This window comes from Tiliqua scincoides, chromosome 3 (assembly GCF_035046505.1).
Source record: "Tiliqua scincoides isolate rTilSci1 chromosome 3, rTilSci1.hap2, whole genome shotgun sequence".
Lineage (NCBI taxonomy): Eukaryota > Metazoa > Chordata > Lepidosauria > Squamata > Scincidae > Tiliqua > Tiliqua scincoides.
The window spans coordinates 27,609,792-27,623,331 of NC_089823.1; the positions used below are offsets into that span (position 1 = coordinate 27,609,792).

Here is a 13,540-nt window from a genome sequence, read left to right on the forward strand (position 1 = left end):
CAATGAAGTTGGGAAAATAAATAGTCATGTTATATACAGACACAAGGATCCTTCACTGTATTTTGGAGCAACCACAATACTAAGTATTGCATACTTGCAATAATTAACTATTTCACCTATAAGCACATATTGAAAGAGAGGAAAGAATACTAGATTGATCAACTGTTCTTTAAGTGCTTACACAATCTCTCCTGAGCTATTTGGGTTTTAGTAAGGAGTTGGATCAATCACCAAAGTTAAGAACTTTTAAAATTCCACCAATTTAGTTAATAAGTTACACTCATGTTTATCTTTAGTTAGATTGTGCCCCAAATGTATTACACAATTTTTTTACTAGTGATTATTGCATGCAGCTATGTGCTTAAAACATGCTAAAGTGCAACTATTTCCAATCTGCACCGAAGAGATTTTGAGAATGTGTCCTAAATTCTTCAGAAGCACAAAAGGTTTTTCTGGTAACACTGTGGTGCTGATTTGCTTTGCTGATTTGTCTCAGAAATGCTGTGGCAAATGTCACAGGTTTTGCTTCTATTACATGAAGTATATATAATCATAGAACGAAGCCAGAGTTAACATGGCTTGAACATTTTAGCACTGGGACCCATTTTTCAACATAATCCTTTGGGACACATCTAGCTTTATGTGACTTTTTAAAAAAAAGTTTTACCTTACCAATTGTGCAAGCTTCTGTTTTTATCCTTTTTACTATGGAGGTGGGGTGCATTCTGGAGCATTTGTTTAGTTCTACATTCATCAGATCGTTACTATTCTGGTGGCCTTGTGTTCCTGTTTGCCTGGCCTTCAAAAAGAGATGAGGCATCTTTGCCTACCCATGAGTAAACAAGCATGTGACTCAGTTTCACTTTCCATAAGGTTCAATACATCTTCTTTGTCACTTGGGGGGAACCTTTTTTTCAAGTGTTTTTGGGGACCTGCATTCATTGGATTGGGATCATTGCGGTGGCGTTGCATTCCTCTCGGCCTGCCCTTCAAAGTTAACTGAGGAAGGGTCACCTACTCATGAATAAACAGGTACATGTGGCTGAGTTTCACTTTCCATAGGGCTCAATACATTTTCTTTGTCAGTTACCAGCTTGTAAGTTTCAGGACCCACCCACAATCAAGTTGCAACCTATTTGTGGATCCCAACTCATGGCTTGAGAAACTGTACTAAACCCATGCAAAAATATTATTTATCACAAACCGATTTCTAGCACCATACCTCTTGAATCACACTGAATCAAATTGAATCACACATTAGTCAGTTGAAAAAAAGACATTAAATGATAGCCATTCATTTGAAACTATAAATAGTTCCATAAATATTCAACATTACATCCGAAATAGTAGCTCTTGTTTCTATCAAGTACTGAGAGTGTACCAAAATGTATTTATTCCATTCCAATTACACTATACATCTCATGTGGGTCTCATGTCAATTGTTTTGAAGTTTTAACAAAATTGTATCCAGTGACCAAAGGCTTGAGGGCACAAAATAACATGTAACACACATTTTTCCTTCCCCCCTTTCCTTCTCATTTTTCTCCATTGATTGTACTTTTTTCTTGTCACTAATAAAGAATGGGGGAAAATACAATAAAAAATAATGTATAACCTATCAGCCCCAAAAGCTTCAAACCATTTTGAAAGCCTGTGAACTCTCTCATTTCCAGTTTAATTGTATGACATTTTAGTTTCGCCCCTTTACAAGTGACTATTTAAAGTTTTATTTGTATGTTATGAAAAACCTTGCATACCTAGTTGTAAGAAAAAAATATACGCTCTTCTATTTCAATAACCAGAACACTAAAGACAGTTTTGCAGATCTTGTGCAACTATACTTTTTGCAAATGATAATTCCTGATGAGGAAACCGGAGAGGAAAAAGCTACTCTGAAGCAACAGGTTGTGTGCCTTTTTATTTTGTTGTTGTTAACATTATTTGTGCCATGCATCTTAAAGCCAGTAGGTAAAGCACTGATTCAACCAGAAACAAAACTTTGTATCACATGCAATTACTGTTTATGAAAAGAGATTTAGAGGTGTACTTAGAAACTTCCCTTTTAGTCAATCGCACCTTTTCCTAGACAGCTAAATACTGGCATCAGAGTATGGAAGCAGAGATGAAGAACCCTCCCCCCTCAAAGCAACTAATATTATGTTATTGATGATTGTATACATGGTTTATCCCACATCAAGCTTAAAATGGGAAAAGATCAGTACCTCAGTTTTATGATGTGGTTGCTTGCATTACTTACGTAACAGTTCACGACCATGGTAATCTGTGTTTATTGTGCAGGATAGCAAGCCAGAAGTTGGGTTGTAGATGTTCAAAATATATGTATTACTATATTTAATACAGTGGGCTTTCCTTATCTGTGGAGATTTCGTTCCAAACCCCTCCCTGTAGATATGGAATTCGGCAGATGCTGTGGTTCACTCCTGAAGCTTACTCGGAGCCTCTGAGGCCTAACTTAGGTTGTTGCGGGCCAGTAACCCACTCTGTTGGCCTCTATGGGCCTCAGAATGGCCCGTAGAAGCCTCCAGAAGCTACTTCCAGTTTGTCCAGAAGTAGCTTCAGGAGTCTTCTGTGGGCCATTCTAAGGTCTGCGGAGGCCAACAGAGTGGGTCGCTAGCTTGGTGCAACCCAGGAAAAGTATTCAGAGGCTCCAGGTAAGTAATTGCGGGGAGCCTCTGAAACCACCCATGAGGACCCACTGTATCTGCAGATGGTTAAATCTGCAGATACAGGACCTATGGATTCACAGTGTTCACTGTATGCTATTTAATGAATTTACAATCAGCATATTAAAATACAGTTCAGCACCAGGATGAACAGAATTAGTCATGTGTCGCTTAACGATAGGGATGTGTTCCTGCACCCCTATCGTTAAGTGGTGCCCGACGTTAAACAAAGCCTCTGAAGCCCAGGGGAGCTGTGCTTTCGTCACCTCTGGAGGATTTTCTGAGCCCCGCAGAGGCTCAGAATGGCTGAAAAGACACAACTTCTGGTTTCCTTGGGGACATTTTTTCACCTTATAAGGCATACGGAGGCCAGTGGAATCCTCTCAAGGCTTCCAAATGCCTTGTAAGGTGAAAAAAAGTCACTTCCAGTTTCCCCAAGGAAACCAGAAGTTGTGTCTTTTCAGCTGTTTCAGCCATGCTCAGCCTCACAGAGGCAGCACACAGATGCACACTGCCTCTGTGGGGCTCAGAAAAGCCCCTGAATGTGACTACAGCTCCCCTTAGCTTCAGAAACTTTGGGGAGAAAGGGGAACAGGAACTGGCAATGGCCATCGCTGGTCAAAACATCGCTAAGCGATGTTCACTTGTACTTTGCTTAGTATGGCTACATTAAAGCAGATATAAGGCAACAGTTAGGGGAACTAAACTGTTGTCTTATAATCAATGGCTATCAACACTTATTGAAATAGAGAACATCCCAACATTTAAAGCAGACATCAACTCCAATATCAAAATTTGTCTTTAGGCATCTTGGAAAAAAATAACTTCTTTACTTTTTACAAAGCCCCACAAATTGCTTAGTTTATGGGCAACCCAATTCTACTGTGCTGACCCACTAGTGGACAAATGTTTCGCCAGTGTGAACTATCATACAGTAGTCATAACAGTCACTTTGACAGTGTACGGAGGTGTGTACTGCTGGAGCACCAGCAGAAAGGCCGGAACCTTCATGTGTATGCCAGCTCACTGTGTGAGCTGTCACATGTGTATGGACTCGCTGAGGCAGATACATTGGCAGGGGAGGTGGGATGGGGGCAGGTGGAACAAGGAGGCAATCGGCTGGGGGAATTTGGCCTGAGAAGGGAGTGGGTTTGGTGGTAGCAATGACCACCAAATCCTAGCTCCCTTCCCAGACCTGATTCCATAGTATGGGTCCATATGGACACGCGCCAGTGAATTCACTGGCGCAGGTCTGCGTAAACCCCTCCACACACCAGAGACTTACGTTACCCGGAGGAGACCTCCGCAATGGCCCCCTCGCAGGATTCAATGGTAGCAGTTTTGGCATTGCTGCATCAGCGGGGGGGTGGAGAATAGAATTGGGCTGTAAGCATATTCTGTAGCAATGAACTAGTAGCTCTTTGCAAGCCTACTGATACTTACACCCACAGCTTATCTCTTCTGCACCGGGAATGCAGGCCTGCTGATCCCCTTTTGCCTAAAAGAGTCAGTTTTCCATCCTTCCTCGCTTCTGCCACAACTATTAAATCATCTAAACTATGAGGTGTTGTTTTTCCGTCAGTTCTTTACCCATACACCTTGCTCCGCCATTTGAAGACAGCCATACTAATACAAGGAGATCTCCACTCTTGACTAGGAACAATGTAGCTCCTTGACTGCTACAAGGAGGAAATGCATATTTTTTGATAATTTTTTTGATAAATCATGTCTACTTTTAGTTGGCAGAAAACTCCAACTGTGCAGCAGGATCCAACTGCATCATACCAAAGAATTGAAGAAGCTACTGTCAAAGTCATAAATAAATCCCAATCACAAGTGGGAAATAGTGGGTAACTTGAAAGTCACAAAAAGTGAAGCATTCTACAATTGCTATTATACACACACAGAAACTGATGTAGTGATGAGAGGGTATACATGTGTGTTTTTAAAAATATAGTTTAATATATTAAAGTTACTAAACTTGATGTTAGTATACAAGTTAAGGTGCAATATTTATTACTATCTCACTACTAAACAAACATTAAAATGCAATAATTTGCAAATAAATTAAGCAGCAACATATCATTCATAAATTTAGTTTTAATAAAATTTCTATAAAAAGTATTTACATGTACATTTCATCATATCACATTAAAAACACAAGTCACTGAACAACATTCAGTGACTCAAGAAAGTCACTGAACAACAATAACTATCCAAATTTCATTTCAAAATTTTAAGAAGTACGAATTATGTCAGGAATACAGCTTTCTTTCCTCACTTTACCTTTATAAAAAAAACCTTCAAAGCACACTCAAAATAGAAAGCTATGCTGGCACAAACCTTGAATACTCAACCAAGAAGGAAATGTCTAGAAAAATACCTAAACACAAGTGCATTACAGTGGCTAATATTGCTACTTATTAAGAAATAATGGAAACAAAGATTTAGGGCCTTAAAATTCTTTTAATTATAAAAAAAGTTCAAGAAGTTGCCCTTAACTGCTCCTTAACAGTGAACACCCATACATGGTATGGGTCCCTGCACAGGTCCTCATTTGCAAATCTGCAAATATACGCTAAATAAGACAAAGTAATACAGATCCAGAGATCTCCCTTACACACATGCATGTAATTGCTGGAGAGTGCTGTTCAAATACAAAAACAGTCAAATACTGTACATAGAAGGGAGTAACAAATCCACTGATCACACATGCCAGTGTGTATTTTAACTTTTAAAGCCTACAAGAGAAGATGATTTTTAAAGAAGTCTTTGCACCAAGCCAAGGCCAACATGTCATCTATAAAGTATTGGGAACAATATAGCAGAACCTTCTCTTCTGTAACCCCATGTAAATGTGCAGGGCTCAAAATACAAGAGCAGAGTGACCGGAAACATAACAACCAAACCATTGTACATTACCACATGATCTTCAGCCTCCTGAAACTTGACTCATTTTACAACTTCCTTGCTGTGTTCTTTAAGAGGAGCAGATGTAAGCATTTTATTGCATGCATTTGCCATTTCTGTGCTGTTCTTCACCAATCACCTATTTCCAATGGAACTTGTGCAAAAGAAACCATGACATAGCAAGTTTTTGTTTTCATTATAAATAGTCACTAAATTACAGTACATGACACTAGTGTAAAAGTGCCAAGGAGATTCTGCTGTACACAATGGGCAAGTTTTACAAATAAAATTTACAAATACTTACTAGTAAGGAATACCCAAATATTTAAGGAATGTACTCACAATAAAACTTTTCTACCATTTTCTATGCTGATGAGCAGCAAGAGAAGAAAAAGCTATTTTGAAGTAATAGGTACTATATACATTTTCACTTCAACATTTTGGGTGTCAACAACCTAGTTGCTAAGCTGTCATTTTAAAATGCTCTCAGTTACTTAAATGGGATTGCTTTGTGTAAGTGGCTGTGTAAGTTAAATTTCCAAAGCTGATCACTTTTTACAATATTCCTTTAATCTCACAAGGTAGTGCCACATACCGGTATGTGGTTACTGACATACCTTAAAAATCCTGTACAGAAAATGCTTCCAATCTGTTATTTCTACAGAGTAACTTATATAATCCTAATACAACGTGAAGCTTTTCACATTAAAGGCATACAACCCATCTGCATTTTCTTTTACAGAAGTCTTAATGTTCTTCCCTTCTCCACAGATTTCATATGAAAAGTTATTTATTAGAGAAGTATTATTAGAGGTTATTACATTAAATCAAGTGTCATAAATATACTCATGCAACTCACATATAGTCCAGTTAGCAATTGGTTGGCTCACCTGGAATAAGGAGAATAGGCCTCCAGACAAGTTCAGTAACTGCCTTGCCTCTCTCTTTGCCATTGTCACTGAGGCCCAGGAGAAAGCGCAAGCCCACATGCAGCTGTTAGAATTAAACTGCATTTCCAAAGATGGAAACAATGCAAGGTTGACATGGCTCTGAAACAGTGGTCTCCAAACCTCGTCCTACTGTGTTACAAAAATCAGTCTGGGCATGGCGCTTTCTGTTCTGTGCCACAGCTGCCTTTCTTCATGCCTGATCATCTCACAGCCTTGTGCCAGGCAGCCACAGCCCCCAGGAAATTTAGGTACAGAGGAATCTTGGGTGACAGGCATCAGAAGCGGGGGCCGGTGTGAGGCTGTGGGATGATTGGGTGCAAAGAGAGGCAGCTGCAGCACAGAATGGAAAGTGCTGTGCTAAACCTGGATGGCTTTTTTGTAATGCCAGATCTGGCCTGTGGGCAGGGGTTTGGAGACTTTGCCCTGGGCCTAAAAGATTAAGAGAACTACCTCAAAATAACAGTAAGGAAGGGCAAATGCTCCCTAAAAAGAAAATATAGAAAGTTGAAATAAGCTGTTTTCTTTTGTGATCTACAGATGCTACATGTCTCTGCAACACACACAAAGCTAAAAGTTGTAAGTGTTGTGAAAACACATTTCTTTATCTGGAAAAACTTTTTTTTTAAAAACCATTCATACATACATTCCATTTCAAAAAGTGAACCTATGTGGTTGAAGATGAGTCAAAGCGGACATCAAGAATCCCCCTACAGCCACCTCTTCACCTACTACAAAATGGTATTGAATCACACCAATATTGATATTTTCCGTGAGCTAAAACCATAAAACTCAAAATCCAGATAATGTATTACTCTGACATTGGATTGCTGAAACAATAGTACCCGAGATCACAGCAATCAAGAGATAAAAGTGACATAAACACCCAGTAAAATTTCACTGCATGAAGCAAAATTAACACTGCAATTAAGTTCAATGCTAACTTGGCTTCAAACATCTGCTGAACTGGCTAGAGTCAATTCTAAAACAATGCAAAGTGGTTTTACGTGACTACTATCATTGTCCACTCTAAGCACATGTATGTATACACATACGCACACTCTCTCTTCAGGTGTGTTTTTTTTTTTTTAAACACACTTGAGACTTATTGCTTCTTCATGACAAAACCATATAACCAGACCAAAAAGGGAAAGCTTTCAAATAGCATAGTGGCATGAAAGGATAAACAAACAATATAAAACTTGGTATTAAAAATGCAACCTAACTGAGCTTATTAAGCTTCCATATACAAGTACATATTGAATGTTGAAATCACACATTTCAATTGTAGGGCCTTGACTAATGCTTTTGGAACTTACAGTTTGCACCAACAAACCTCAGAGACCAGAGAATGAGTGGTAATTTATTCCTGGACTTAATTTGATGAACATGTAGCTAAATTAACTGGTATAAACATTTTCTGTTAGAACTGACATTTTAATGGAACACAGTAAAGGTGCAAATGCAACACCTATATAAAAAGGCATTCTTCAGGGTACCTATACTGATTAAAAATACATTATATTCTATTTAGAGTTCTTAAAGAATCTGCTCAGCAGTTTCTATGTAAGCAAAAACATTTGTTAAAATTATTCACAAGGTGTATCCACATTATCACAATTCCTTAAATTTAGTACAAATATAAATGTTTAAAATATTTAACATTCAACTTTACATTATTTAACACTTATTTATATTATTTAGAAACAGTCTACAAGAGGTAAAATGTCTGCATAAAGACTACTTAAATCTCAAAAGAAAATATCCAACACCAAGTTAAGCAGGCTCAAGTCCATTAATTGCAATAGACTTAGTTGTGCTGAACTCTGTATGGGATTCTAGCCTGGATGTTTTTTGAAGCAACAAATTGGCCTTGGTTGAGTGTACCCTGAGTTATTGGCTATTTGATACACTGAAAGTATTCCAAGATTCTGAAGAGCCTCCCCACCTCTGTCTTCTTTGTGGCCTTTGTGAAGTTTTGTAAAAAGGCACCACTGAATTCATGACAATGGGTATCGAGATTGGATAGTCATATCTTTCCAGCATTTGAGTAATCTTCTCACGACTGACCCCATGTTCGTTCCGCCTACAAAAACAAGAAAAGTTCAAATCTTTTGATCAACTCAGAATCTGTCAGAATACTTTCAGGTTGTTTCCTTCAAAAAAGTTGTCAGGATGAAGCTGATTTTACACAGAAAGACAATTTGTGGGTAGCAATTTTAAGCAGAAAGGATTATGCTACAGATCCTCTAAACTGCCATTCTTCTGCTCAAACTCAGAAACCACCTGTAGCTGCTTTTCATTAAAAAAACCAAGTACCCCCCATCTGCCACCAGACAACCTTTACAAATGCCTGTTTGCTACAGCCACAGGGACCCAGGGGCCTTTTACGATACCTGGGGACGTCCTGAGACATCCTGGAGGGTCCCAGAGGCTTACAGCCCCCTCTGCAAACTTCCACACGGCTGCACTAAGCTCCAATAGGCTACCAGAGCTCACTTCTGGTTTGTAATTGCACAATTTAGAGGTGAGCTCCGACAGCAGATCAGAGCTCAGATTGGGAATCGCTGCCCTAGTCACTTGTGGCTACTGTTACTGCTGTACTGATTTTGACAGTTTGTGGTTCTCTCCACAAAAACGGGTGGCAGTTAGTGGAGTACTGTGAAGGATAAGCACGTTATGGGGAATTCTTCAAATACTACAAACATCAGCACAACAATGGCATCAATGAAACATTCAAAGGAAGTTTCATGTATTTTGTTTTGAACAGGAAAATAAAATGGGCCTTACTTTTCTAATTCTTCAGAGTCAAACTTCCACCATGTGTTTGGTTCATGGAATTCCACTTTGTAGCCATTTTCTAGAGCCTAAGTAAAAAGAAAAAGTAGTATGTCACTATGGGTTGAGTCCCAGTATCCAGGAGGGTTCCCAGAACTTATGGATGGCAAAATTTGTGTTAAAGCAAATTCATTTAAAAAACAATGTCCCTTTGCTCAACAATTTAAAAACAGCCTTGCTGACCTTTGTAATGCATAAGAGGGGCATCAAGCAGACAATCAGACTCTCTCCAGGCGCTTAGAAAGGCTTCACTCTGAGGCTGCAACCCCTCCCTTCACTGAGAGCTACAGTGCAAGGAAAGAATGCAGGAGGTGATAATCACTTCCACTCAGGATTTTTTCATGTGCTCAGGGGAAAGGAGGGGTCACTTGCCTCCAAGTGAAGCTGTTCTAAGTGTCTGGAAACAGAATGATTGATGGATTGTCTGCCAGCTGCCCTCTTCCACACAAAAATATTGTTAAAGGTCTTTTTTCCTTTAATTTAAAGGGCACTGAAAACTGCAGGAAAAAATCCATGGATAATTAGGTTATACCTCTATTCTCTTTGTAATCATAGATTTTGTTGGAAAAATATAGGAAATAGGTTGTTCTGATGACTATAGTAGACTGAATGCGAGGTTTTTGACCCAGTGTAAAGGTTTAACAGTTACCAGAGTTAAAACACTGAATGTCAAGATAAATACTTCAAAATACAGTTTATGGCAAACAAATTAAGAATGATTCATTAATTTCCAAACAAACTAGCTCTCTCTATCATACAATAAGAGGAGTCTCTGAAAGAAATATGCTGCTTTATTTACCGCTTCCACATAAGGCTTCATTTCCCAGGCTTGTGTATTAGTGTTGTCTATTATAATTGGGGATCTTCCCTGGTCCATTGCTTGCTTTGCTGTAATAAATATTATAGTACAATCTCCATTATATAAATAGTACCTAGTTTCCCCCCCAAGTGAATAATAACTTTTTTCAGAGATCTTAATCATACAAACCCTCTCTTAGACAGAACTCAAATTTCATGAGATTGAACAAGGTCAGAAACCGTCTTCCTACAGTTTTGTAAGTTTTTATATATTACCAAAAATCTGCACTCCTCCACCTCCCAACAACTTCTACCATTGATCAAAATCAGAACAAGGGACTCTCATATCCGTGGATTCACTTATCTGCACATCAGGTCTGTCCCCTCGCACTCTTTCTCCAAACACAAGGGGAGCTCTGCTCCCCTTGCCTCTGAAGAGTGAGCCCAGCACAAGCCGCGCATGTCTGTCCACAGTCTCTGCCGGGCTCAGACTGAGACCAACAGTGAAAAGTCACTTCCAAAGTGACGTTTTTAAAGCCTTATAAGGCTCAGGGGGCTTCCCGGGTCCTTCTAATGCCTTATTAGAAATGTCACTTCTGGTTTCACAGAAGAAAAGGGAAGTGACTTTTTTCTCTGTTGGGCTCCGTCTGAGCCTGGCAGAGGCCAAGGACAAACATGAGCGACCTCTGCTGGGCTCAGAGGACCTTCCAAAGGTGAAGGAAGCAGAGCTCCCCTTGGCTCCAGAGGGTGGAGGGGAGGCATTCACCTGTATCTCCAGTTTCACTCAAATGCAGGGGGTTCCAAAACGGAACCTCCACAGATACAGGGACACACCTGTATTAGTACATAGGCTGTTAGACAATTAGATACATATGTTACAGCCTATGGCAGTGGTTCCCAAACTGTAAGCCCTCATGTGGTCCAAGATAGCAGTATTCATCATCCTAGCTCTCCTGGGCACCACCATCTTGGATCATGCAAGATCTCACATAATCCGAGATAACGGTTCCTGGGAGGGCAGGGAAGAAGAGGTTGCCATGAAAGAAGGGTGCTGTGACTATGGTAAGTTTAGGCACTGCTGGCCTGTGAGGTATCAGCAGAAGGGCACTACAAGACAAGATGGCAAACCTCTAAGCTTATCTCCGATTATATAGTATCTTTTTTGCGAATTCAGAGTTAGGACACCAAACAGAAGCCAGCTCTTGTACACAACTGAGCAATATTAATGTGTTTAGGGTTGCAAGAATTGAGGTTAGCCCATTCATGAAGTGGTTGATGCAGTTCACATCAAGGGCAGGGAAGTGGAAATTTGGGGCACCTTCATCCTGTCTGCTACCACCTCCCTCCAGTACGCTGCAGTACATCACATTATTATTGAGAATATTTATTCTGCTTTTCAATACACAGTAGTTCACAAATTGGTCTATACAGCTAAATAAACACACAGTTCTCTTTACCCAAAAGATCTGCAATCTAATAGTAATTTTAATCTGCTTTTTTACTCTGCTTCTTCCTTGTGCAGAGTCTAACATTTAAGGATGCAGTCCCATTAATCTTCAAATTCTACAGGAGAAAAGAGGGCTTTCCCTACTTCCTCACTCAGTCCCTTCAAACAAAACAGGCAGTTCCACACTTCCTTTTGGGGGGGGAGGGAACCACATGAGGAAGGAGCAAGGTGAAGAGGCAATGGTCCTTTTTTCTTTTTCTAAAAGAAAGGTGGATTGCAGTGGCAGCACTGGGCAGTGGTCCCAGTTGGGCTGTCCTTGGCCATAATACAACTGAACATGGCACTTATGTGCTTCACAGCAGTACATAAAATTTTAACATATGTAACTTCTTCCACCATTTCAGAAACACAATAAAGCATGACAGTAAACCTGTCTAAATTCTCTCAGCTACAGAACTGATGAAAATATAGGAGCCCTTACCAGTATTATATCCAACAAATTAATTGTCTTGACAGAAAAAATAAATTAACAATAAGCAATTGCACATTTTCATAGCGCATCTTAATAAAATTTCTTCCACAAACTCTCCTATTAATATATTCCTGCTTCAAGCATGTATTTTTCATTGTAGCATAATTTGACACACAAGAGATCTATTATAGTCAAACCTCTCTTCTGGTTCCACTCATGAGCAGCACCAAGCTGACCAACATTATATGACCAATATCCATCTTGCTGACGAAAGTAATCATCGGTGCTGAATGCAATGCCATCACGACTCTGACCAAGCAGAATACTGTCAAAGAAAAAAGCAAAACTATTGGTCTTGGTTTGGTAGGTTCAAATCTTCACTCAACCGTGTTGCTCAGTGGTTCCAAAACTGAGCTGTGGCTCCCCAGAAACCAGCTAAGGAAGTCACAGAATTCTTGCGAAAAGCCCACCACCCTACACAGTACATAGGATTGAAGTCCTAATGGAGAGCTGTGATCAATGGCCCAGTAGGTCAAGGGAGCCACCAGCTGAGAAGTTTGGGAACCACTGATATAGCTCAACGGATGACCTTGCACCAGTCACTCTGCTAAAGTCCCTTACCAGCTTGTTGTGAAAATAAAATGGGGAAAGAGAATCATGTGGTCCTGAGCACCTTAGAGAAAGGCCAAGATAAAAATCTTAAAATAGCAAACAAACATTTAAAGTTGTTTCAGGCTTGACTCCCGATAATAGATAAACTGCAACTTTTAATATTAACAAGAAAAGCAGCAACCCAATTCATAAAAGGAGCTCATGAACAAACAAAAACTAGACTTATCTACAAGCCCTACAATAATCACATGCAGCTTCATGAAGTTTTGTTATACATCATCTCTCTCTCTCTCTCTCTCTCTCTCTCTCTACTTTTAAGTTTTTCCATTTATAAGCACATGGTAATAAAGATACACATGGAAACATACTTTACAGCCCCCATCCACTTCACCATCACACCCCATTATCAATAATTGCTATTTTATGGGTTGGAAGGACTATAGTCAACAACTTACATAATAAAGGGCACAATCCTAACCAGGCCTACTCAAAAGTAAGTCCTATTTTGTTCAATGGGGCTTACTTTCAGGAAAATGTGGTTAGGATTGCAGCCCAAGACAGTAAGATCAGTAGACACTTAAACCCACTACTCAAAACATCTAAGTACTATCAACCCTCCTATTGTCAACAGAAAATATGTCCTGCCTTAAATCATTGCTGCACAATGATTTTCTCCCAGGGAATTAAGGTCAATTCATGAGGTGGAACTGGGAAGAAATATTGTAATAACACAGCTAAAACAACTCAAATAGCATGTTAATTAACTTACCATGAGGTGAGGATCATTCAGACAAGGTCCAATATATTCTGAATTTAACATACACACTCACCA

General features: G+C 39.5%; 1 protein-coding gene across 5 annotated transcripts in view; it reads right to left on the reverse strand.

Moving 5' to 3' along the window:
• LOC136644418 (NEDD4-binding protein 2-like 2) overlaps positions 1–13,540 on the reverse strand; it is a 28,390-nt gene that overhangs the window by 11,202 nt on the left and 3,648 nt on the right. For 3 of the 5 annotated variants that reach the window (XM_066620287.1, XM_066620285.1, XM_066620284.1), the window contains exons 3-6: positions 12,294–12,421; positions 10,179–10,267; positions 9,332–9,408; positions 8,490–8,627 (exon numbers count right to left, since the gene is read on the reverse strand). In XM_066620287.1, coding sequence (XP_066476384.1) covers positions 8,490–8,627; positions 9,332–9,408; positions 10,179–10,267; positions 12,294–12,421 — 432 coding nt within the window. Of the gene's footprint in view, positions 1–7,883; positions 8,628–9,331; positions 9,409–10,178; positions 10,268–12,293; positions 12,422–13,540 lie in introns of those variants that run through there. The other 2 variants (XM_066620288.1, XM_066620286.1) reach the window with 2 other exon arrangements.